The following is a 26,844-nucleotide window of genomic DNA, read 5'->3' as shown; positions in this document are numbered from 1 at the left end:
TTATGCTTTCCGTGATGGATGGGGAGGAGGAGGTGCAAGGGGATAGGATGGAGGAGGCGATCACTCAGTTTTATAGAAAATTGTATGGTGGAGGTGGTGGTGCTTCAAGTGTGGAAGTGGAGGAGTATTGTGAGGTGTTGGGAAACGAGTTGGGAAAGGAGGAAGGTGAAGTGTTAATGTTGTGACGGAGAGGGAGGTGGAGAACACCTTGAACGGAATGCAAAAGAATAAAACACCAGGAGGGGACGGTATTCCGGTGGAGTTTTTCTTGAAATTTTGGAAGATCTTGAAGGTTCATGTATGTGAGGTGATAAAGTTTTGTGTGGATAATAAGAGGTTGTCACGATCCATGAAAGAAGGGGTGATAATTCTGTTATTTAAGAAGAAAGGGGACCCTAGGGAAATAAAGAATTGGAGACCGATAACATTATTGAACGTTGACTACAAGCTGTTGACAAAACTTCTTGCTAGCAGGATGCGACTGATTATCGACAGGGTGGTGGGGGATGGGCAGACATGTGCAGTGCCGGGTAGGAGGATCTCTGACAGCTTGATCTTTTTGAGAGATCTGATTTTTTACACGCAGAGTAGCAACTCACCCTTGGCGGTGGCGAGCTTTGACCTGGAAAAGGCGTATGATAGAGTATCCCATTCCTTTTTGTTTGCAGTGTTGAAGAACATGGGGATGCCAGGAGAGTTTATTAAGATGGTGGAGTGTGTGTATGAAGGGATCAGCAGCAGGGTGTTGATCAATGGGAATTTGACTGATCCAGTAGCTATGAAGTCTGGAGTACGACAGGGGTGCCCATTGTTGCCCATAGTGTTCATCTGTGTGATGGAGCCCCTGTTGAGACATGTTAATAGGGATAAGGCCTTTAGGGGTCTGTTCGTTCCTGGAAGCAATAATGAGCATGCCAAGGTGATGTGCTATATGGATGATACAGCCTTCATATGTAGTTCGAAGAGAGATGTACAGAGAGCTGAGTTAGCACTTAGTATTTTTGGCAGTATGTCTGGTCTCCAGGTAAATTGGGAAAAGAGTAAAGTGTGTGCCCTGAGTGGATCCTGTGATGTGGGTGGAGGGAGAGTGGAGGAAGTGGAGCAGATGAAGGTATTGGGGGTACATTTTACCTGGAATTTGACAAATCAAAAGAATGTGGAGGAAAGCATGGAAAAAATTGAAAGGAGATTGAATTTATGGAAGCTGCGGAATTTGTCTTTGACGGGGAAAACCTTGATTGTAAAAGCGGTGATCCTTCCTTTGTTGTTGTATTTTGGAGTGGTCTTCACTCCGAGTAGACGTCTTGTCCAGAGGGTGACGAGGATGCTGTTTGTTTTTTTCTGGGGTTCCAAAATGGAGAAGGTGGCGAGAGTGACGGTAATGAAGTCTGAAGGAGCAGGAGGATATGGTTTCCCCAACATAGATGTGTATCTAAAGGTGCACTGGTGGTTGACACATTACAAAGCATTTGTGGGTGGAGGGAAAGTGGCTTGCTTGATGAGATTTCTGGTAGGTTGGTCGGTGGTGAAGTGGGGCTGAAGTGGCAAGGATCTGAGGAAGCCACTGTCGTTGGTATCCCCCGCTTACTATTTAGGCATGAGGACCTTTTTTTGAGCAGAATAGGTTGGGTGAGTTGGGGCTTGGTGCTGTGAATAAGGGATTGTTATGGAAGTGGCTACGGAGAGGGGAACTAGTGACTAACATTTGCGGTTTGAGTACTAGAGTGGCGGACTTGTGTTGGAAGAATTTGGCTGTTAAGGGAGTAACAAATAGACAGAAAGAGATTACGTGGCAGACTTACCATAACTGCCTGTCAACTTTGGCCTTCTTAAAGGCGAGAGACTTGGTTAGGAGTGAGTGGTGCCCAAGAGAGGGGTGTGGTGGGTGTGAAACAGTGAGACATGTGTTTTGGGAATGCAGCTTTGTTATAGAGGTGTGGAGGTTGTTGAATAATTTTGTGTTAAAGGTGGTGGGGGTGCGGAGAGTTAATTTTGAGGCTGGAGTGTTGGGGTTGGTGGGTGGTGATCGGGAAGTGAAGAGGAAAATGTATGTGGTTTCTGCTGTAGTGAAGGAAGTGGTATGGGATGCACGGTGTGTATGGTATAGAAAGAAGGTGTTGTTAACTGAGGATTGTGTGAGGTGGTGTATGGCGAAGCTCACGTATCTATTAGCGCTTGATAGACGGAGGTTGGGGGAGGAGGTGGCTGATGGGGTATGGAATGTGGGGGGGGGGGGTTGGATAGTAAAGTATATATGTAATGTTTTTAATGTGTGTGCTTTGATACTTTGCTTTGCCAGTATGATGCAAGGAACATGAACTAGTGGTTGGGTGTGTACAGCCCAGGTTTATGATTCAGTCTGACGGCAATTTAAAAAAAAAAAAAAAAAAAAAGAGACATTCTGGGTAGTCTGTCTCTCTCTGATATGGAGGATTGGACATTCTGGGTAGTCTTTCTCTCTCTGATATGAAGGATGGGACATTCTGGGTAGTCTGTCTCGGTCTCTGATATGAAGGATGGGACATTCTGGGTAGTCTGTCTCGGTCTCTGATATGAAGAACGGGACATTCTGGGTAGCCTGTCTCTCTCTCTGATATGAAGGACGGGACATTCGGGGTAGTCTGTCTCTCTCTCTGATATGAAGGACGGGACATTCTGGGTAGTCTGTCTTGGTCTCTGATATGAAGGACAAAACATCTGGGTAGTCTGTCTCTCTCTCTGATAGGAAGGATGAGACATTCTGGGTAGTCCGTCTCTTTCTGATATGAAGAACGGGACATTCTGGGTAGTCGGTCTCTCTCATATGAAGGACGGGACATTCTGGGTAGTCTCTCTCTCTGATATGAAGGACCAGACATTCTGGGTAGTCTGTCTCGGTCTCTGATATGAAGGACGGGACATTCTGGGTAGTCTGTCTCTCTCATATGAAGGACGGGACATTCTGGGTAGTCTCTCTCTCTGATATGAAGGACCAGACATTCTGGGTAGTCTTTCTCTATCTGATATGAAGAACGGGACATTCTGGGTAGTCTGTCTCTCTCTCTGATATGAAGGATGGGACATTCTGGGTAGTCTGTCTCGGTCTCTGATATGAAGGATGGGACATTCTGGGTAGTCTGTCTCTCTCTCTGATATGAAGGATGGGACATTCTGGGTAGTCTGTCTCGGTCTCTGATATGAAGGACGGGACATTCTGGGTAGTCTGTCTCTCTCATATGAAGGACGGGACATTCTGGGTAGTCTCTCTCTCTGATATGAAGGACCAGACATTCTGGGTAGTCTTTCTCTATCTGATATGAAGGATGGGACATTCTGGGTAGTTTCTCTCTCTCTGATATGAAGGATGGGACATTCTGGGTAGTCTGTCTCGGTCTCTGATATGAAGGATGGGACATTCTGGGTAGTCTGTCTCTCTCTCTGATATGAAGGATGGGACATTCTGGGTAGTCTGTCTCGGTCTCTGATATGAAGGACGGGACATTCTGGGTAGTCTCTCTCTCTGATATGAAGGATGGGACATTCTGGGTAGTCTGTCTCGGTCTCTGATATGAAGGACGGGACATTCTGGGTAGTCTCTCTCTCTGATATGAAGGACCAGACATTCTGGGTAGTCTTTCTCTATCTGATATGAAGGATGGGACATTCTGGGTAGTTTCTCTCTCTCTCTCTCTCTCTCTCTCTCTCTCCCTCTCCCTCTCCCTCTCTCTCTCTCTCTCTCTCATATGAAGGACGGGACATTCTGGGTAGTCTGTCTGATTTTGGAGGTCTCTGTTTTATTATGTATACCTTTGTTTTTATCTTGTGTTCTGTATCTTTAAGACTTTTCTATCTGTAATTAAATATCTTTTTTAAACAGTTGGTTGCATAAGAGTTAGGTTTATTGTTTCTTACTTTTTTTTAGGTATTTTGTCACTTTACTGATATCCCTGTAAGGTAGATACAATGCAGGAATGTTGATTAGGGGACATTTCTCGGGGCTGCAGTTCCTCTGAATTCCACAAGATGATGATCTCATTTCTACTACTCAGACAGGACTTCTCTATGGAATACAGACAGGAAGTGATGTCAGGAACAGACAGGAAGTGATCTGGAATAAAGACATGAAGTTCTATGTGGTCCGAAGGAGATCAGAGAGGTTTGTGGACAAGGCAGTAGAGGAGGTAATTATTATTATATAGGATTTATGGCACCAACAGTTTGCTCAGCGCTTTACAATATAACAGAGGCAATACAGCAACAATACAAGAGGGATAGGAGGGCCTGATCCTGGGAGCTTACAGTCTAAAAGGGAGGGGCTAGTGGTACAAGAGGTAGTAACTGTGGGGGATGGACTGGTAGGAGGAGTAGAAGATTCCATTATTAGCTGAGGGCAGGATAGGCTTCCCTGAAGAGATCGGTTTTTAGAGATCACCTAAAAGTAAACAGAGTAGGTGATAATCTGATAAATTGTGGTAGAGAGTTCCAGAGGATGGGTGAGGCTCTGGAGAAGTCCTGGAGACGAGCATGGGAGGTGGAGACAAGGGAGCTAGAGTAGGAGGTCTTGCGAGGAGCGGAGAGTACGGTTTGGGTGATATTTAGAGACAAGATTGGTGAGGTTATTTGGGGCAGAGTTATAAATGGATTTATATGTTATTGTTAATGTTTTGAATTATATCCGTTGGGCAATGGGAGGCCAGTGGAGGGATTTACAGAGGGGGGTGGAGGACACTGAATGGAGGCCAGTGGAGGGATTGGCAGAGAGGGGTGGAGCACACTGAATGGAGGCCAGTGGAGGGATTGGAAGAGAGGGGTGGAGGATACTGAATGGAGGCCAGTGGAGGGATTGGCAGAGAGGGGTGGAGGATACTGAATGGAGGCCAGTGGAGGGATTGGAAGAGAGGGGTGGAGGATACTGAGTGGAGGCCAGTGGAGGGTTTGGCAGAGAGGGGTGGCAGATACAGAATGTATAGTAAGGTGGATGAGTCTGGCAGCAGCATTCATGATAGACTGAAGAGGGGATAGCCTGCGATGAGGTCGTCCAATGAGGAGGGAGTCACAATAGTCAAGGCGAGATATAACAAGGGAGTGAATAAGTTGCTTTGTGGTTTCCGAGGTTAGGAACGGGCGTATCTTGGAGATGTTGTCTTGGTGAAGTCTACAAGATTTGGACAGTGATTGGATTTGGGGGTGAAAGGACAGATGGGAGTCTAGGATTACACCTAGTACCCTGGCATGAGGGGAGGGAATGATGGTTGTATTATTGATCTTGATGGAGAAGTCAGGGGAGGGGGCACAGGCTGGGGGAATACTAAGAGCTCAGTTTTGGAAAGATTGAGTTAGAGGAAGTGGAGTGACATCCATGCCGATATGTCGCTTAGTAGGTTAGTAATGCGGGAGGAGACTGAAGGGGTGAGGTGAGGAGGTGACTGAAGGGGTGAGGTGAGGAGTAGAAAGATAGATTTGTGTGTCATCATCATAGAGATGGTACTTAAAGCCATGGGAGTTTATCAAGTGACTAAGAGAGGAGGTGTAGATGGAGAAGAGAAGGGGTCCAAGGACAGATCCTTGAGGCACCCCTATAGAAAGAGGGAGTGAAGAGGAGGAGGCAGCATTATAGATAACACTGAAGGAGTGCTGCGATAGGTAGGAGGAGAACGAGGAGAGAGCAGAGTCTCTGAGACTCAGAGAGTGGAGTTTTTTGAGGAGGAGAGGATGGTCAAATGTATCAAAAGCTGCGGAGAGGTCAAGTAGTAAGAGTTGTGGCCATTGGTTGGGAGGAGTACTGAGTAGTGACCAGTGGCTGGGATGAGTATGGATTAGTGTCCAGTGGCTGGGATGAGTATGGATTAGTGTCCAGTGGCTGGGATGGGTACGGAGTAGTGGCCATTGGTTGAGATGGGTACGGAGTAGTGGCCATTGGTTGGGATAGGTATGGAGTAGTGGCCATTGTTTGGGATGAGTACGGAGTAGTGGCCATTGGTTGGGATGAGTACGGAGTAGTGGCCATTGGTTGGGATGAGTACGGATTGGCCATTGGTTGAAATGAGTACGGAGTTGTCAGGGCTCCAGGGTATGACCAGAGGTATGTGAACTGACGCAGGGAAACGCAGGCTTCAGATAAGTTATAAACAATATAATTTATTAAAGACTAACAATACAAACATAAACGCAGTGCAATACTAAAACATAACACAGTGCAAACGAACCAAACCAACCACCCACAGATAACAGTACATACAATGCAAGCGTCGTCAGGCAGGCCGGGTCAATAACAATCGGGCAGGTAGGTACAGGGGGTCAGGCAGAGAATGGTCGGGGTAACAAGCCAGGTATGAAACAGGAGAAGTCAGCAGAGGTCCGGATCAGGCAGGGTCAGCAACGAATCAGACAGGGACAGGAACAGGGATGCAGGAACAAGATACAGGGCCCAGGAAAAACACACACCAAGGCACAGACTGCAGGTCTGGCCATCCCTTAAATACACCTGCATGATCAGCTTCAGGTGTTTGGCTGGCTGCAGGGTTGAGTCTCTGATTGCTGAGAGCACCCGCTGGCCAGCCCTGGTACTGCAGCCCACAAGGCAGGTGAGTCCCACCATTACTGGCAAGTCCATTTCTGACAGTACCCCCCCTCAAGGAGCGGCCTCAGGACGCTCCAAACAGTCCTAGCTGGGCAAAATGTTCCACCGCCCGGGTCTGGTAACTGGCGGGATATCAAAGACTGGCACATCGGGCAGGACTCCGGGCAGCGGCATACCGGGCAGGACTCCGGGCAGAGGCACATCGGGCAGGACTCCGGGCAGCGGCACACCGGCAGGAATCCGAAAAGAGGCACATCGGGCAGGACTCCGGGCAGCGGCACATCGGGCAGGACTCCGGGCAGAGGCACATCGAGCTGGACTCCGGGCAGAGGCACATCGAGCTGGACACCGGATCACCAGGCGGAGCAGCAGGCACCGGGCCACCAGGCGGAGCAGCAGGCACCGGGCCCCCAGGTGGAGTGGCAGGCATCGGGCCCCCAGGAGGGGCGGCAGGCATCGGGCCCCCAGGCGGAGCGACAGGCATCAGGCCCCCAGGCAGAGCGACAGGCATCGGGCCCCCAGGCGGAGCGACAGGCATCGGGCCCCCAGGAGGGGCGGCAGGCGCCGGGCCCCCAGGCAGAGCGACAGGTGCCAGGCCCCCAGGCAGAGCGACAGGCATCGGGCCCCCAGGCAGGGCGACAGGCATCGGGCCCCCAGGCGGAGCGGCGGGCACCGGGCCCCCAGGAGGGGCAGCAGGCGCCGGGCCCCCAGGCGGAGCAGCGGGCGCCGGGCCCCCAGGTGGAGCGGCGGGCGCCGGGCCCCCAGGTGGAGCGGCGGGCACCGGGTCATCAGGCACGACAACGGGCATCGGGTCACCAGGCATCAGGTCATTTGGCTCGCCAGCTTGCACCGCGTCATCTGGCAAGGCAGTGGGCACCGAGTCACCAGGCGCGACAGTGGGTTCCGAGTCAACTGGCATGACCACGGGCACTGGGTCAGACATTGGATCGTCTGGCTCGACAGTGGGCATCGGGTCACCAGGCATCAGGTCATTTGGCTCGACAGCGGGCACCGCGTCATCTGGCAAGGCAGTGGGCACCGAGTCACCAGGCACGACAGTGGGCTCTGAGTCAATTGGCACGACAGCGGGCACCGGGTCATCAGGTACCGGATTGTCTGGATCGACAGCGGGCACCGGGTCATCTGGCGTTGGATCGTCTGGCTCGACAGCGGGCATCGGGTCACCAGGCATGACAGCGGGCACTGGGTCACCAGGCATCAGGTCATTTGGCTCGCCAGCGGGCACCGCGTCATCTGGCAAGGCAGTGGGCACCGAGTCACCAGGCACGACAGTGGGCTCCGAGTCAACTGGCATGACCGCGGGCACTGGGTCAGACATTGGATTGTCTGGCCCGACAGCGGGCATCGGGTCACCAGGCATGACAGCGGGCACTGGGTCATCAGGCATGGGATTGTCTGGCTCGACAGCGGGCATCGGGTCACCAGGTATGACAGCGGGCACTGGGTCACCAGGCATCAGGTCATTTGGCTCGCCAGCGGGCACCGCGTCATCTGGCAAGGCAGTGGGCACCGAGTCACCAGGCACGACAGTGGGCTCCGAGTCAACTGGCATGACCGCGGGCACTGGGTCAGACATTGGATCGTCTGGCCCGACAGCGGGCATTGGGTCACAAGGCATGACAGCGGGCACTGGGTCATCAGGCATTGGATTGTCTGGCTCGACAGCGGACATCGGGTCACCAGGCATGACAGCGGGTACTGGGTCATCAGGTACCGGATCGTCTGGATCGACAGCGGGCATCGAGTCAACTGGCCTAATGGAATCATCAGGCTGGATCAGTTCATCAGGCTGGGTAGAAACATCATGCTGGGTAGAGGCATCAGGCTGAATGGAGGCATCAGGCTGAATGGAGGCAACAGGCTGAATGGAGGCAACAGGCTGAATGGAGGCAACAGGCTGAATGGAGACATCAGGCTGGGTGGAGGCATCAGGCTGGGTGGAGGCATCAGGCTGGGTGGAGGCATCAGGCTGGGTGGAGGCATCAGGCTGGGTGGAGGCATCAGGCTGGGTAGAGGCATCAGGCTGAATTGTGGGCGCCGAGGCACCAGGCTGCACCACGGAAGGCAGGTTCTCAGATGGGAGGCTGACCGGTTTGGATACTGGCAGGATGGTATTGGTTGGAAAGAACTTTCGCCTTTTCCTGGTTTTAGTTACCGGAGCACTGTAAGTAAGCGCAGGTTTGTAAACGGATGGAGCAGCTGGAGACAGAGAAGAGCTGGAGGATGGAACAGGGGAGCGAACAGTTGCTACAGAGGGCTTCTTTACAGGATTAAAGGCAGGATAGGTGCAGCGAGTGGGAACAGGGTATTGACATGCGGTAGATAGCAGGGTATACTGGGCTGTAACTGGAGGTGCTGTTGGGAATGCAGGAATAGAGCTTTGAAGAAATAGATTAGAAGCAGGACTGGGTTTTTGCAAGCTGACTGAGGCTGGGTGCAACAAATCTGTCCATGTATGCAGTATGGGTTGAACAAAGCTCAGCTTACACAAAGCCTGTCTGGTCAATGACTGTACTGCGTTTATACAATCTCTTAGTACCTGTGGTGAACATGCAGAATAACGCTCCAGAAAGTAATCCACATCATCCTCTAATAACCATACCAGGGACTCTACCTGGTCGGCACTAAATGGGGGAAAAAATTCATCCCTGCATTCGGGGGTACCAGATGAAACCAACTCAGCACAAACCTGAATCAATGGCTGCACCTCAGAGAATTCTGTGCCCTGATCTACTAGGCAATGAGCGATTCCTATACATTCTAGCAGTTCATCCCGGGGATACTCCTTCAGAGTCTGATAAGCATACTCTCTGTCATCGAACACTAGCCGAGATAAATACACAACCTCATCAAGATCCATCCTTCCCAGCAACAAACCAAGATGGCTTCCCTGTGCAGCCACATCTGGTCAGGATTGGCCTTGGTGTAATGTCAGGGCTCCGGGTATGACCAGAGGTATGTGAACTGACGCAGGGAAACACAGGCTTCAGATAAGTTATAAACAATATAATTTATTAAAGACTAACAATACAAACATAAACGCAGTGCAATACTAAACATAATACAGTGCAAACAAACCAAACCAACCACCCACAGATAAAAGTACATACAATGCAAGCGTCGTCAGGCAGGCCGGGTCAATAACAATCGGGCAGGTAGGTACAGGGGGTCAGGCAGAGAATGGTCGGGGTCACAAGCCAGGGATAAACAGGAGAAGTCAGCAGAGGTCCGGATCAGGCAGGGTCAGCAACGAAAGAGACAGGGACAGGAACAGGGATGCAGGAACAAGATACAGGGCCCAGGAAAAACACACACCAAGGCAGAGACTGCAGGCCTGGCCATCCCTTAAATACACCTGCATAATCAACTTCAGGTGTTTGGCTGGCTGCAGGGTTGAGTCTCTGATTGCTGGGAGCACCCGCTGGCCAGCCCTGGTACTGCAGCCCACAAGGCAGGCGAGTCCCACCATTACTGGCAAGTCCATTCCTGACAGGAGTAGTGGACGTTGGTTGGGATGAGTACGGAGTAGTGGCCGTTGGTTGGGCTGAGAACAGAGTAGTGGCCGTTGGTTGGGCTGAGTATGGAGTAGTGGCCGTTGGTTGGGCTGAGTACGGAGTAGTGGCCGTTGGTTGGGCTGAGTACGGAGTAGTGGCCGTTGGTTGGGCTGAGTACGGAGTAGTGGCCGTTGGTTGGGCTGAGTACGGAGTAGTGGCCGTTGGTTGGGCTGAGTACGGAGTAGTGGCCGTTGGTTGGGCTGAGTACGGAGTAGTGGCCGTTGGTTGGGCTGAGTACGGAGTAGTGGCCGTTGGTTGGGCTGAGTACGGAGTAGTGGCCGTTGGTTGGGCTGAGTGCTGAGTAGTGGCGATTGGTTTGGATTAGTATGGAGTAGTGGCCATTGGTTGGGATTAGTATGGAGTAGTGGCCATTGTTTGGGATGAGTACGGAGTAGTGGCGATCGGTTTGGATTAGTACGGAGTAGTGGCCATTGGTTGGGATTAGTATGGAGTAGTGGCCATTGTTTGGGATGAGTACGGAGTAGTGGCCATTGTTTGGGATGAGTACGGAGTAGTGGCCATTGGTTGGGATGGGTACGGAGTAGTGGCCATTGGTTGGGATAGGTACGGAGTAGTGGCCATTGGTTGGGATGAGTAAGGAGTAGTGGCCATTGGTTGGGATGAGTACGGAGTAGTGGACGTTGGTTGGGCTGAGTATGGAGTAGTGGCCGTTGGTTGGGCTGAGTACGGAGTAGTGGCGATCGGTTTGGATTAGTATGGAGTAGTGGCCATTGGTTGGGATTAGTATGGAGTAGTGGCCATTGTTTGGGATGAGTACGGAGTAGTGGCGATCGGTTTGGATTAGTATGGAGTAGTGGCCATTGGTTGGGATTAGTATGGAGTAGTGGCCATTGTTTGGGATGAGTACGGAGTAGTGGCGATCGGTTTGGATTAGTACGGAGTAGTGGCCATTGGTTGGGATTAGTATGGAGTAGTGGCCATTGTTTGGGATGAGTACGGAGTAGTGGCCATTGTTTGGGATGAGTACGGAGTAGTGGCCATTGGTTGGGATGGGTACGGAGTAGTGGCCATTGGTTGGGATAGGTACGGAGTAGTGGCCATTGGTTGGGATGAGTAAGGAGTAGTGGCCATTGGTTGGGATGAGTACGGAGTAGTGGACGTTGGTTGGGCTGAGTATGGAGTAGTGGCCGTTGGTTGGGCTGAGTACGGAGTAGTGGCGATCGGTTTGGATTAGTATGGAGTAGTGGCCATTGGTTGGGATTAGTATGGAGTAGTGGCCATTGTTTGGGATGAGTACGGAGTAGTGGCGATCGGTTTGGATTAGTATGGAGTAGTGGCCATTGGTTGGGATTAGTATGGAGTAGTGGCCATTGTTTGGCATGAGTACGGAGTAGTGGCCATTGTTTGGGATGAGTACAGAGTAGTGGCCATTGGTTGGGATGAGTACGGAGTAGTGGACGTTGGTTGGGATGAGTACGGAGTAGTGGCCGTTGGTTGGGCTGAGTACGGAGTAGTGGCCGTTGGTTGGGCTGAGTACGGAGTAGTGGCCGTTGGTTGGGCTGAGTACGGAGTAGTGGCCGTTGGTTGGGCTGAGTACGGAGTAGTGGCCATTGGTTGGGCTGAGTACGGAGTAGTGGCCGTTGGTTGGGCTGAGAACGGAGTAGTGGCCGTTGGTTGGGCTGAGTACGGAGTAGTGGCCGTTGGTTGGGCTGAGTACGGAGTAGTGGCCGTTGGTTGGGCTGAGTACGGAGTAGTGGCCGTTGGTTGGGCTGAGTACGGAGTAGTGGCCATTGGTTGGGCTGAGTACGGAGTAGTGGCGATCGGTTTGGATTAGTACGGAGTAGTGGCCATTGGTTGGGATTAGTATGGAGTAGTGGCCATTGTTTGGGATGAGTACGGAGTAGTGGCCATTGTTTGGGATGAGTACGGAGTAGTGGCCATTGGTTGGGATGAGTACGGAGTAGTGGTCATTGGTTGGGATGAGTACGGAGTAGTAGCGGCCATTGGTTGGGATTAGTATGGAGTAGCGGCCATTGGTTGGGATTTGTACAGAGTAGCGGCCATTGGTTGGGATGAGTATGGAGTAGTGGCCATTGGTTTTACCAGTTAGTAGATCATTAGTGAGGTTTGTTAGGGCAGTTTCAGTGGAGTGTAGTGAGTGAAAGCCAGACTGTAAAGGGTGAAGAAGGTTGTTGTCGGTGAGGGAGGAGCTCAGGCGATTGTAGACTAAGCGTTCTAGGAGTTTAGAGGTAAATGGCAGCAGGGAGATGGGTCTTAAGTTGTTCAGGTTGGTGGGGTCCAGGGAGGGCTTGTTAAGTATGGGAGTTTTATGCACATGCTTTAGAGGGGAGAGGAAGGCACCAGTAGAGAGGGAAAAATTGAAGATGTGAGTGAGGGAGCATAGGATGGAAGAAGACGGTGACCGTAGTAGTTGTGAGGGGACAGGATCCAGGGGGCAGGTGGTGAGACGGGCTTCTGAGAAACCTTAGTGACCTCTTCAGTAGTAGCGAGGTCAGAAGAGGAAATGTTGAGGGAGGTTTAGTATAAGGTATGCTAAGTGGGATGGATGTCTGTGCAGTGGTGATGCCCCTACGAATTGCATCAATCTTGTTTTTGAAATATTTTGCAATCTCGTGAGCAGTGAGTGAGGTGCTGGGTGGAGGTGGAGAAAGTAGAGAGTTAAAAGCAGAGAAGAGACGACTAGGACAGGATGAGAAGGTATCGATGAGAGTGACAAAGTCGTCTTGTTTGGCAGCATGGAGGGAGGAATTGTATGTGAAGAAAGCAGATTTATATCAGGTGAATGCTTGCTGAGATTTGGTTTTACACCACAATCACTCCAGCGCACGACCATGTCACTTAAGATTTCTGGTGTGGTCAGTCTGCCACGGATGTAATGGTCGGGGCCTGATGCTTTGTGTTAGAGGACCAAGTGAGTCCAGTGTGGGTGACAGTGAACTGTTGTAGACAGCAGTGGCCAGATCAGGGCAGGACAGGGGAGAGATTCTGTCATAGAGTTGGTCAGTTGCAGAGTGGAAAGGAGCCGGGTTCAAGTTGTGAAGGTTTCTGCGGGTAATTGTTTGCTGCTTGGAGGGATAGGTGTTTGAAGACGAGGAGACTGTGAAGGTGATGAGATTGGGATCAGAGAGAGGAAAGGGGGTGTTTGTGAGGTTGTAGGGAGTGCAAAGATGGGAGAAAACAAGGTCCAATGTATTCCCATCAGAGTGAGCGGAGGACGGTATACATTGTGCTAATGCAAGAGATGAGGTTAAGTTGAAGAGTTGGGATGTAGCCGGGTTGTTGACATTAATGGGAATGGTAAAATCTCTGAGAATGATAGCGGGTAGTTCAGAGGAGAGAAAGTAGGGTAGCCAGGCGGAGAAATCATCAAGAAAGCGGGACACGGGTCCAGGAGGCCGATAGATCACTGCAATCCTCAGAGAAATGGGAGAAAACAGCCGGATGCAGTGAGTCTGGAAAGAAAAGGATAGAGAGGGAGGGTTAGGGGGGACTTGAAAGGTGCTCAGTGGGGACAGAAGCAAACCAACCCCACCACCTTTCTGACCACTGGGTCTGGGTGAGTGGGTCCAGAGGAGGCCTCCATAGGAAAGTGCTGCGGGAGAAGCAGAATCTGCTGCTTGGAGTCAGGTTTCTGTAATTGCTAGTAGGTTAAGGGAGCGGGAGACAAAAAGGTCATGGAGAGAGGTGAGATTATTACAGACAGAGCGGGCATTCCAGAGCACACATGAAAAAGGGAGGCTGGTTTTTGGGAGCACGGAAACCGATATTAAATTGAGGGGATTGCGACTATTCCATGGAAGAAAGAGGATGCCTGGTGTGGGGGTGAGATAGTGGAGGACCAGGGTTTGGGGAGATATCCCTAGACATTAGGAGGAGGATGCCTGGTGTGGGGGTGAGATAGTGGAGGACCAGGGTTTGGGGAGATATCCCCAGACGTTAGGAGGAGGATGCCTGGTGTGGGGGTGAGATAGTGGAGGACCAGGGTTTGGGGTGATATCCCCAGAGGTTAGGGGAAGGAGGGTGCCTGGTGTCGGGGTGAGATAGTGGAGGACCAGGGTTTGGGGAGCTATCCCCAGAGGTTAGGGGAAGGAGGGTGCCTGGTGTCGGGGTGAGATAGTGGAGGTCCAGGGTTTGGGGAGCTATCCCCAGAGGTTAGGAGAAGGAGGGTGCCTGGTGTGGGGGTGAGATAGTGGAGGACCGGGGTTTGGGGAGATATCCCCAGAGATTATGAGGAGGATGCCTGGTGTGGGGGTGAGATACTGGAGGACCGGGGTTTGGGGAGATATCCCCAGAGGTTAGGAGGAAGATGCCTGGTGTGGGGGTGAGATAGTGGAGGACCAGGGTTTGGGGAGATATCCCCAGAGGTTAGGAGAAGGAGGGTGCCTGGTGTTGGGGTGAGATAGTGGAGGACCAGGGTTTGGAGAGATATCCCCAGAGTTTAGGAGAAGGAGGAGGATGCCTGGTGTGGGGGTGAGATAATGGAGGACCAGGGTTTGGAGAGATATCCCCAGAGGTTAGGAGATGGAGGATGCCTGGTGTTGGGGTGAGATAGTGGAGGACCAGGGTTTGGGGAGATATCCCCAGAGGTTAGGAGAAGGAGGGTGCCTGGTGTGGGGGTGAGATAGCGGAGGACCAGGGTTTGGGGAGATATTCCCAGAGATTAGGAGAAGGAGGATGCCTGGTGTTGGGGTGAGATAATGGAGGACCAGGGTTTGGGGAGATATCCCCAGAGGTTAGGAGAAGGAGGGTGCCTGGTGTGGGGGTGAGATAGTGGAGGACCAGGGTTTGGGGAGATATCCCCAGAGGTTAGAAGAAGGGTGAGGGATGTACATGAGCGCACATGCCTTCCAGTCCTGGTGTTTGGGTCAGCAGGAGAGTGAAGTATCAGCAGGAGGTGATGAGAGCAGTAGTAGGGAGATGGTAGCAGTGAGGGGGAGATGTACAAGTTCTGGGGTGGAGCAGAGGGGTAAAGAAGTGAGATTTTGAGAACGAAGGAAAGTAATATGAAAAGGAGGAGTAGAGGGGACATATTAAATGTACACGGAGTGGGACTCAGACTTGTTAGAGATTTTTCCCGGGGTGTTTGCTCCCAGTCTGTCCAGCATGCAGGAGAGTTTCTTGCTGTTGTATCTTCCTGCTGCTTGAGTTCTGCTTTAGTAAAACTGCTGTGTTCATCTGCTTCCTCACACTACATCAACGCAACACTAACTCAAAAGCAGCACCCCATCAGTGACTGTGCCCCCCCCATCAGTGATCTCCCCCCATAAGCTGTTCTAAATTTATAGGGATATGGCCAAATGAGCACTCATCTCCGCCCCAATTAGGAACTGATAAGGATCACATGAATAGGGGGGGTGATTCTCAAACAGACCAGACACAGACTACAGTCATAAAACGGTAATAAGATGTTATGTTCTATTTACACCCAGTAACCCCCTGTCATGTCTGTCCTCTTCCTCCATAGTCATGTCCGTCCTCTTCCTCCATAGTCATGTCCGTCCTCTTCCTCCAGTCATGTCCATCCTCTTCCTCCATAGTCATGTCCGTCCTCTCCCTCCATAGTCACTGTGACTTTTTATCTGCAGCAGATGATGATACACATCAATATTTACAAGGATCTCTACAAGGACGTCATGATGGACAATCAGCCGCCCCTCACATCACCGGGTAAGAGGAGACTTTATTGTAAAGGAGAGAGCAGTACGGGGGATCCACCTAGATCCCCCATCATCTGATAAACACATAGAAACAATGGATTCAGTCAGTGTGTGTGTTTCCTACAGATGGATCCAGTCATGGGAACCCACCAGAGAGATGTCCCCGTCCTCTGTATTCCCGGGATTCCACACAGGAAGGTCACACCATCCCTCACCATCATCAGGTAGATGATGACAATTCTTGGTAGTTGTCATTTATACACAGCATGTTTGTTACAATGAATGTTTTATTATATCTTTCAGAGTGGAATCCTCGGGGATGATAATATTGATGTTAAAGAAGAGTATAAAGAGGAGGATGAGGAGTATGGAGTGATGGAGGAGTTTTCAGAAGGACACAAGGATATGATGGAGCCACCTAATACCAGGAACCCCCCAGAGAGATGTCCCCGTCCTCTGTATTCCCGGGATTCCACACAGGAAGGTCACACCATCCCTCACCATCATCAGGTAGATGATGACAATTATTGGTAGTTGTGATTTATACACAGCATGTTTGTTTCAATGAATGTTTTATTATATCTTTCAGAGTGGAATCCTCGGGGATGATAATATTGATGTTAAAGAAGAGTATAAAGAGGAGGATGAGGAGTATGGAGTGATGGAGGAGTTTTCAGAAGGACACAAGGATATGATGGAGCCACCTAATACCAGGAACCCGCCAGAGAGATGTCCCCGTCCTCTGTATTCCCGGGATTCCACACAGGAAGATCACACCATCCCTCATTATTACAAGGTTGGTGGGACGGAGCATCTAGAACATGGATTCATGGAGACAATGTGTGGATTTTTTTATGTGACCTTATATTTTACAGATGATATTTTCTCTCATTTCCTTGATTTAGAGTGGAGATCCAATCGATATAGAATTTGAGGTGAAAGCAGAAGAAGAAGAGGCGTATGTGAGGGATGATCAGCAGTCTATGGAGGAGGATGGAATAACGGGGACATTTATAGAGGAGGACACTCCTACAGAGATCAGCACAGGTGGGTCATGAACACTAAATCCATTCCTCCACCCATACTGCTCACTGATTGGTCCAGAGTAGGGCGGGGACTGGGTGATATCAGCCTGTAATCCCCTGGTCACTTTCCTGAGCTGTGTTCCCCGTCCTGTATTCCTGGATTTCTCTCGGATAATCTTCCTTCTCTGTGCTGCAGACACAATTTATGTATAATACATAAGGGGGATATGATCTCCATGTATAATAAGGGACTGGATTTATGGAGGTTCTGGGGTTCAGCTGGCAGCAAAATGTTGATTTTTCCTCTAAGCATTGCATAATGTAGCACCCAGGACATGTGACTGGGGTCTCAAGCCTTGTGCCTGACTCTTCCAGGGGACCTTTTCTGTTATCTGCTGGCTGTGCCGGGTGGAGGGATATGTCTGTAGTGTCTCAGACCCAAGTCACTGAGTGCAGTCTCAGGAGATGGGAGGCAGCGGTGTGGGACCTACATAATTACATAGTTAGTCTGGCTGAAAAAAGACATTCCATCTAGTTGAACCATTAAAAATAAAAGCTATAATCCGACACCCACAGCTGATCCACCAGAAGGCAAAAACCCAGCAAAGCGCGATCTAATCTGCTCCTGCAGGGGAAACAATTCCTTCCTGACCCCCCGAGAGGCAATCGGATATTCCCTGGATCAACTTTCCCTATAAATGTTATATCCAGTTATATTCTGTGTATCCAAGAAAAGATGCAGGACTTTCCTACAGCAACCCCCCTTATGTATTATACATGGAGATCATATCCCCCCTTATGTATTATACATGGAGATCATATCCCCCCTTATGTATTATACATGGAGATCATATCCCCCTTATGTATTATACATGGAGATCATATCCCCCCTTATGTATTATACATGGAGATCATATCCACGTTATGTATTATACATGGAAATCATATCCCCCCCCTTATGTATTATACATGGAGATCATATACCCCCCTTATGTATTATACATGGAGATCATATCCCCCCTTATGTATTCTACATGGAGATCATATCCCCCCTTATGTATTATACATGGAGATCATATCCCCCTTATGTATTATACATGGAGATCATATCCCCCCTTATGTATTATACATGGAGATCATATCCACGTTATGTATTATACATGGAAATCATATCCCCCCCCTTATGTATTATACATGGAGATCATATACCCCCCTTATGTATTATACATGGAGATCATATCCCCCCTTATGTATTCTACATGGAGATCATATCCCCCCTTATGTATTATACATGGAGATCATATCCCCCCTTATGTATTATACATGGAGATCATATCCCCCTTATGTATTATACATGGAGATCATATCCCCCCTTATGTATTATACATGGAGATCATATCCACGTTATGTATTATACATGGAAATCATATCCCCCCCCTTATGTATTATACATGGAGATCATATACCCCCCTTATGTATTATACATGGAGATCATATCCCCCCTTATGTATTATACATGGAGATCATATCCCCCCTTATGTATATACATGGTGATCATATCCCCCCTTATGTATTATACATGGAGATCATATCCCCCCTTATGTATTATACATGGAGATCATATCCCCCCTTATGTATATACATGGTGATCATATCCCCCCTTATGTATTATACATGGTGATCATATCCCCCCTTATGTATTATACATGGAGATCATATCCCCCTTATGTATTATACATGGAGATCATATCCCCCTTATGTATTATACATGGAGATCATATCCCCCCTTATGTATTATACATGAAGATCATATCCCCCCCTTATGTATTATACATGGAGATCATATCCCCCCTTATGTATTATACATGAAGATCATATCCCCCCCTTATGTATTATACATGGTGATCATATCCCCCCTTATGTATTATACATGGAGATCATATCCCCCCCTTATGTATTATACATGGAGATCATATCCCCCCTTATGTATTCTACATGGTGATCATATCCCCCCTTATGTATTCTACATGGTGATCATATCCCCCCTTATGTATTATACATGGAGATCATATCCCCCCTTATGTATTATACATGGAGATCATATCCCCCCTTATGTATTATACATGGTGATCATATCCCCCCTTATGTATTATACATGGAGATCATATCCCCCCTTATGTATTATACATGGAGATCATATCCCCCCTTATGTATTATACATGGAGATCATATCCCCCTTATGTATTATACATGGAGATCATATCCCCCTTATGTATTATACATGGAGATCATACCCCCCTTATGTATTATACATGGAGATCATATCCCCCCTTATGTATTATACATGGTGATCATATCCCCCCTTATGTATTATACATGGTGATCATATCCCCCTTATGTATTATACATGGAGATCATACCCCCCTTATGTATTATACATGGAGATCATATCCCCCCTTATGTATTATACATGGTGATCATATCCCCCCTTATGTATTATACATGGAGATCATATCCCCCCTTATGTATTATACATGGAGATCATATCCCCCCTTATGTATTATACATGGAGATCATATCCCCCCTTATGTATTATACATGGAGATCATATCCCCCCTTATGTATTATACATGGAGATCATATCCCCCCTTATGTATTATACATGGAGATCATATCCCCCCTTATGTATTATACATGGAGATCATATCCCCCTTATGTATTATACATGGAGATCATATCCCCCCTTATGTATTATACATGGAGATCATATCCCCCCCTATGCATTATACATGGAGATCATATCCCCCTTAATCTCCTCTTCTCAGTAGAGAATACATTCAGTTCCTCTAATCTTTCCTCATAGCTGATCTCCTCCATGCCTCGTATCAGTTTGGTTGCCTTTCTTTGTACTTTCTCCAGTTCCCCAAACTTCTTTGACCCCCCCAAATCCTTCTCCACCATTGACTTCCCCCCAGATCCTTCACCATTGACCCCCCCAGATCCTTCACCATTGACACCCCCAGATCCTTCTCCACCATTGACCCCCCCAGATCCTTCTCCACCATTGACCCTCCAGATCCTTCTCCACCATTGACCCCCCAGTTGTACCCCCTAGTATGTATGATGCATATTCTTAGCCCCCCCAAGTGCAGAACCTTACATTTATCACCATTAGCCCTCATTGGACCCATAGTCCCCCAATTACACAGAGCATTGAGGTCGGCTTGTAAGTTGGAGACATCCTGTAAGGACGTTATTCCCCGGCACAGCTTGGTGTCATCTGCAAAGACTGGAATGGGATTTATAATCTCACACCCCATATTGTTTATATAGATATATTAAAAAGTAAGGGTCCCAACACTGAACCCTGGGGTACCCCACTAATAACACTGAATCCTGGGGTACCCCACTAATAACACTGAACCTTGGGGTACACCACTAATAACACTGAACCATGGGTTACCCCACTAATAACACTGAACCCTGGGGTACCCCACTAATAACACTGAACCTTGGGGCACCCCACTAATAATACTGAGCCTTGGGGTACCCATTAATCACACTGAACTTTGGGGTATCCCACTAATCACACTAAACCTTGGGGTACCCCAGTAATAACACTGAATCTTGGGGTACCCCACTAATAAGACTGAACCTTGGGGTGCTCCACTGACACCCCCAGACCATTCAGAGTATGAATCATTAACCACTACTCTCTGAATACGATCTTTTAGCCAGTTTTCTATCCATTTACATTCAGATTTCTCTGTCCAGGTATACCACGACCACCCCACTGTCCAAGTATACCATGTCCCCCTGCCACTCCTCTGTCCAAGTATGCCACGGCCATAATCACCTCTCTGTCCTTGTATATCACGTCCCCCGCCACCCCTCTGTCCAAGGATTTGCTCACCTCCAATCTAACCTGTTTCATGATGGTTTAATCCCAACTCACCTCTACATGTTGTCTACAGTAAACATTTAAGCTTCCACTGATTACAGAATACTAATACTGAGAGTCCTGACCCTTATACTATATAACTTGTACATTACATCCTCCTGACCCCTGCACTATATACTCTGTTGTACATTACATACTCCTGACCCCCGCACTATATACTCTATGTTGTACATTCCATACTCCTGACCCCTGCACTATATACTCTATGTGGTACATTCCATACTCCTGACTGCTGCACTATATACTCTGTTGTACATTACATACTCCTGACCCCTGCACTATATACTCTATGCTGTACATTTCATCCTCCTGACCCCTGCACTATATACTCTGTTGTACATTACATACTCCTGACCCCTGCACTATATACTCTGTGTTGTACATTACATACTCCTGACCCCTGCACTATATACTCCATGTTGTACATTACATACTCCTGACCCTGCACTATATACTCTGTTGTACATTACATACTCCTGACCCCTGCACTATATACTGTATGTTGTACATTACATCCTCCTGACCCCTGCACTATATACTCTGTGTTGTACATTACATACTCCTGACCCCTGCACTATATACTGTATGTTGTACATTACATACTCCTGACCCTGCACTATATACTCTATGTTGTACATTACATACTCCTGACCCCTGCACTATATACTCTATGTTGTACATTACATCCTCCTGACCCCTGCACTATATACTCTGTGTTGTACATTACATACTCCTGACCCCTGCACTATATACTCCATGTTGTACATTACATACTCCTGACCCTGCACTATATACTCTATGTTGTACATTACATACTCCTGACCCCTGCACTATATACTCTATGTTGTACATTACATACTCCTGACCCCTGCACTATATACTCCATGTTGTACATTATATACTCCTGACCCCTGCACTATATACTCTATGTTGTACATTACATAGTCCTGACCCCTGCGCTATATACTCTATGTTGTACATTACATAGTCCTGACCCCTGCGCTATATACTCTGCTGTATATTACATACTCCTGAACCTTGCACTATATACTTTATATTGAACATTACATCCTCCTGACCCCTGCACTATATACTCTGTGTTGTACATTACATACTCCTGACCCCTGCACTATATACTTTATGTTGTACATTACATACTCCTGACCCCTGCACTATATACTCTGTTGTACATTACATACTCCTGACCCATGCACTATATACTCTGTTGTACATTACAATCTCCTGACCCCTTCACTATATACTTTGTTGTATATTACATTCTCCTGACCCCTGCACTATATACTCTGTTGTACATTACATACTCCTGACCCCTGCTCTATATACTCTTGTACATTACATACTCCTGACCCCTGTGCTATATACTCTTGTACAATTACATACTCCTGACCCCTGCACTATTTACGCTATGTTGTACATTACATACTCCTGACCCCTGCACTATTTACGCTATGTTGTACATTACATACCCCTGACCCCTGCACTATATACTCTATGTTGTACATTACATACTCCTGACCCCTGCACTATATACTCTATGTTGTACATTACATACTCCTGACCCCTGCACTATATACTCTGTTGTACATTACATCCTCCTGACCCCTGCACTATATACTTTATGTTGTACATTACATACTCCTGACCCCTGCACTATGTACTCTTTGTTGTACATTACATACTCCTGACCCCTGCACTATATACTCTATGTTGTACGTTACATACTCCTGACCCCTGCACTATATACTATATGTTGTACATTACATAATCCTGACCCCTGCACTATATACTCTATGTTGTACATTACATACTCCTGACCCCTGCACTATATACTCTATGTTGTACGTTACATACTCCTGACCCCTGCACTATATACTCTATGTTGTACATTACATACTCCTGACCCCTGCACTATATACTCTTGTACATTACATACTCCTGACCCCTGTGCTATATACTCTTGTACAATTACATACTCCTGACCCCTGCACTATTTACGCTATGTTGTACATTACATACTCCTGACCCCTGCACTATATACTCTATGTTGTACATTACATACTCCTGACCCCTGCACTATGTACTCTTTGTTGTACATTACATACTCCTGACCCCGGCACTATATACTCTATGTTGTACATTACATACTCCTGACCCCTGCACTATATACTCTATGTTGTACGTTACATACTCCTGACCCCTGCACTATATACTCTATGTTGTACGTTACATACTCCTGTCCCCTGCACTATATACTCTATGCTGTACATTACATACTCCTGACCCCAGCACTATATACTCTATGTTGTACATTACATACTCCTGACCCCTGCACTATATACTCTTTGTTGTACATTACATACTCCTGACCCCTGCACTATATACTCTTTGTTGTACATTACATACTCCTGACCCCTGCACTATATACTCTATTTTGTACATTCCATACTCCTGACTTCTGCTCTCCCCCCTCCCCCCACTGCTATATATACACATAATATGGATTCTCTTTTGTTCCCCCCATTTCCTCCCAGGTGGACATTTTATATCGGATGATGTGATTGGAGCACAGACTTTTACATGGTGATAATAATGTGATAACATCCTCCAATGTTGGACCCTTAAACAGAAAGTGATAATGAGGGAGGAGTCAATACCCCAATGATGGTGGTCTTCAGGATCAGTCCAGTCTTCATCTTGGTTGTTCTCCCCCATCCTCACTCTCTGACCTCTGGTGGGGCTCAGCCCCGCTGTTCTTCATGACTAAATCATGGACTAAATAAGGAAGTGCAGTACTTCTTGTGTTGGGAAGATGGCGATGAGTGATAGAGGGGGTGGGGACCCTCATCCTATAATCCCCTCATCACTGTCCCTCCTATAAAAGACAGTTCTGGTTGTTTCCTCACTCTCTGACTAAGGTCCATGAATAAAGAAATGACCTGGTAGGAGATCAGAGGAGCCATTTCCTAGTTCCCTTGAGGGTGGAATTGTAAGCTCCTCAGAGACCAAGCTGCCTGATGTGGGCGGAGTCCTGGTTTGGGGGAACCAATCAGCTCCTGTCTTGTAATCCTCTTTGTCTTTGTATTTTAGTCCATGGCCGGGAGATGAGGAAAACCTCCGAGGATTGTCTCACTTTGTCTCCAGATTGGAAAGTAGAAGATGAGGACATCACACAGTATAGTCCAGGAGAAAACCCGGCTCCCTCCAATGTCCATCCGGCACCACCCAGTGTAGATGGACCATCGGATTCCTCGTATCCTGAGGAACCTCAGACTGTGCGGGACCGGGCCGGCCTTCCAACAGGGAAGAGCTTCTCCTGTACTGAGTGCGGAAAGAGGTTAAGTTCTACATACCATCTTAATGTGCATAAAAGATCTCACACAGGGGAGAAGCCGTATTCCTGTCCTGAGTGCGGGAAATGTTTTTCGCAGAAGTCCAATCTTTACAAACATCAAAGATCTCACACAGGGGAGAAGCCGTATTCCTGTCCTGAGTGCGGGAAATGTTTTTCCCAGATGTCCCATCTTTACACACATCAGAGATCTCACACAGGGGAGAAGCTGTATTCCTGTCCTGAGTGTGGGAAATGTTTTTCAGACAAGTATTGTCTTCACACACATCAGAGATCTCACACGGGGGAGAAGCCATATTCCTGTACTAAGTGTGGGAAATGTTTTTCAGTGAAGTCCAGTCTTTTCACACATCAAAGATCCCACACAGGGGAGAAGCCGTATTCCTGTTTTGATTGTGGGAAATGTTTTTCAGATAAGTATCATCTTTCCATACATCAGAGATCTCACACAGGGGAGAAGCCTTATTCCTGTCTAGAGTGTGGGAAATGTTTTTCAGTCAAGTCCCATCTTCACACACATCGGAGATCTCACACAGGGGAGAAGCCTTATTCCTGTCTAGAGTGTGGGAAATGTTTTTCAGTCAAGTCCAGTCTTCACATACATCACAGATCTCACACGGGGGAGAAGCCTTATTCCTGTTCTGAGTGTGGGAAATGTTTTTCAGTGAAGTCCAGTCTTCACATACATCAGAGATCTCACACAGGGGAGAAGCCTTATTCCTGTCTAGATTGTGGGAAATGTTTTTCAGACAAGTTCAGTCTTCACACACATCAGAGATCTCACACAGGGGAGAAGCCGTATTCCTGTTCTGAGTGTGGGAAATGTTTTTCACAGAAGTACAATTTTTCCAGACATCAAAGATCTCACGTGGGGGAGAAGCCATATTCCTGCCCTGAGTGTGGGAAATGTTTTTTAGCTAAGACCAGTCTTTCCATTCATCAGAGATTTCACACGGAGGAGAAGCCACTTTCCTGTCCTGACTGTGGGAAATGTTTTTCACTGAAGTCCAGTCTTTCCAACCATCAGAGATCTCACACGGGGAAGAAGTCTCACACAGGGTAGATGTATTCTTGTCCTGAGTGCGGGAAATGTTTTTCATGGAAGTTCAATCTTTACACACATCAGAAATGTCACACACTCAGAGATCTCACACAGAAATTCCTGTTCTGAGTGCGGAAAATGTTTTTCAGTGAAGTCTAGCCTTCACACACATCAGAGATCTCACACAGGGGAGAAGCTTTATTCCTGTTCTAAGTGCGGAAAGTGTTTTTCATGGAAGTCACATCTTCACACACATCAGAGATCTCACACAGGGGAAAAGTGATATTTCTGTCTGGAGTGCAGGAAATGTTTTTCACAGAATTCCCACCTTTTATAGACATTAGAGATCTCACACGGGGGAGAAGCTGTATTCCTGTCCTGAGTGCGGGAAATGTTTTTCATGGAAGTCGCATCTTTCCAAACATCAGAGATCTCACATGGGGAAGCAGCCACTTTCCTGTACTGAGTGAGGGAAATGTTCCTCACTGAAGTCCTGTCTTCCTGTACATCAGGGGTCCCACACAACCCTGGAGGTGTATTAGTGCCTTGAGTGCGGGAAATGTCTTCTAGATGAATGTTGCTGGACATCCCAGCTCTCATGTGGGGAAGAAGCACACCCTGATATACACCTCAGATATACTCCATGGCTGATCTTCATCATGGAAGGAACAGTTCATAAGGAGATGAGAGGCCCCCAAAGACATGGATGAAGTGCAGTAAATGTTGGGGTGCAGAGTGGTCAGTAGATCCTGGAAATGAAGGACACAACTTCAGCCCTTCTTGGGTGTCGGAGTTGCGTTTCCTGATAATGATATAGCGGGTTACAGAGCTAGAAGCCGGGAGAGCCCAGATCTCGTTATCGGGGAACTTTACACAGACAACAAGAACTTCTGAAGTTGATGTCCTTCATTTCAAGGCTCTACAGAACAGTGGTGACCCCGAAGCGTCTCTCTGTCTTCAGTCCATCCTTCTCCCATCCCCCAACAGGAGGGAAGGAGAACTCCGCCCCAAACTAGGGGGGAACTTTCCTCTCATTATTTCCCTTGGCTTCTGTGTGGGTTTGGGTGGTTGGAGGAGTGCGGCACGAGAGGGAACACCGCTTGTTGTTCTATGTCTACATATGGGGTCTGGGTAGAGGGGATCCACCGGAAAATATTTCTACTCTTTGATTTTGTGCAAATCGTTTCTGTTTTCACTTTGAAGGGCGATATTATGTGTGGTTTGTAAAAGGGATTGGCCCAATAGATACCGCCCCACTTAGAGAATAGATGAACTAATATGACCAGCATTCATTCAGCCATGTCACATGTTGGTCTTTTCATACAGTGATTTCCTATGATCATTGGCTCCATCTAGTGGCCATAATGTGGTATTGAACTGTTTTTCCTGATTGAGGTATTTTGGAAGTAGTACATCATTATGGCCACTAGAGGGAGCTGATGATTATAGGAAGTCACTGAGTTTATTAAAATACGGCCAGAATTTGTCACGGCTGGACACATGCTTGCCACACTCCCCCAACATATTTTTCACATAGACCCCTTAGTTTACTGTGTCAGGGGTGGTTTCATACAAATACCTGAGATCACACTCATACATTTTCAAGTACAGTAGACATTGAAGACATAAATTACATAAAACCACAGAATTAAACCATCCATTGATTTTAACCA

At 47.9% G+C, this 26,844-nt stretch overlaps 1 protein-coding gene across 1 annotated transcript; it reads left to right on the top strand.

Annotated features, from left to right (window-relative positions):
- The first annotated feature begins 217 nt into the window (after window positions 1–217).
- Window positions 218–26,844, top strand: LOC149451664 (uncharacterized). Its single transcript, XM_089690356.1, has 7 exons — window positions 218–1,510; window positions 4,029–4,160; window positions 15,702–15,783; window positions 15,900–15,997; window positions 16,363–16,569; window positions 16,679–16,820; window positions 23,868–26,844. The coding sequence occupies exons 1-7, from the start codon at window positions 218–220 to the stop codon at window positions 25,190–25,192; spliced, it is 3,279 nt and encodes a 1,092-aa protein (XP_089546482.1). The 3' UTR covers window positions 25,193–26,844.

This window comes from Staurois parvus, unplaced genomic scaffold, assembly GCF_062004578.1.
Source record: "Staurois parvus isolate SC_StPar_1 unplaced genomic scaffold, SC_StPar_1.0 ptg000526l, whole genome shotgun sequence".
NCBI lineage: Eukaryota > Metazoa > Chordata > Amphibia > Anura > Ranidae > Staurois > Staurois parvus.
Note: the sequence above shows the minus strand (reverse complement) of the source record. Positions and strands in the feature narration are given on the sequence as shown.

Coding starts and splice junctions, on each gene's coding strand:
- LOC149451664 (XM_089690356.1), top strand. CDS start 218: ATGCAAAAGAATAAAACACCAGGAGGGGACGGTATTCCGGTGGAGTTT. Junction 15,784..15,899: donor GCCGCCCCTCACATCACCGG/GTAAGAGGAGAC, acceptor TGTTTCCTACAG/ATGGATCCAGTCATGGGAAC. Junction 16,570..16,678: donor CCATCCCTCATTATTACAAG/GTTGGTGGGACG, acceptor TCCTTGATTTAG/AGTGGAGATCCAATCGATAT.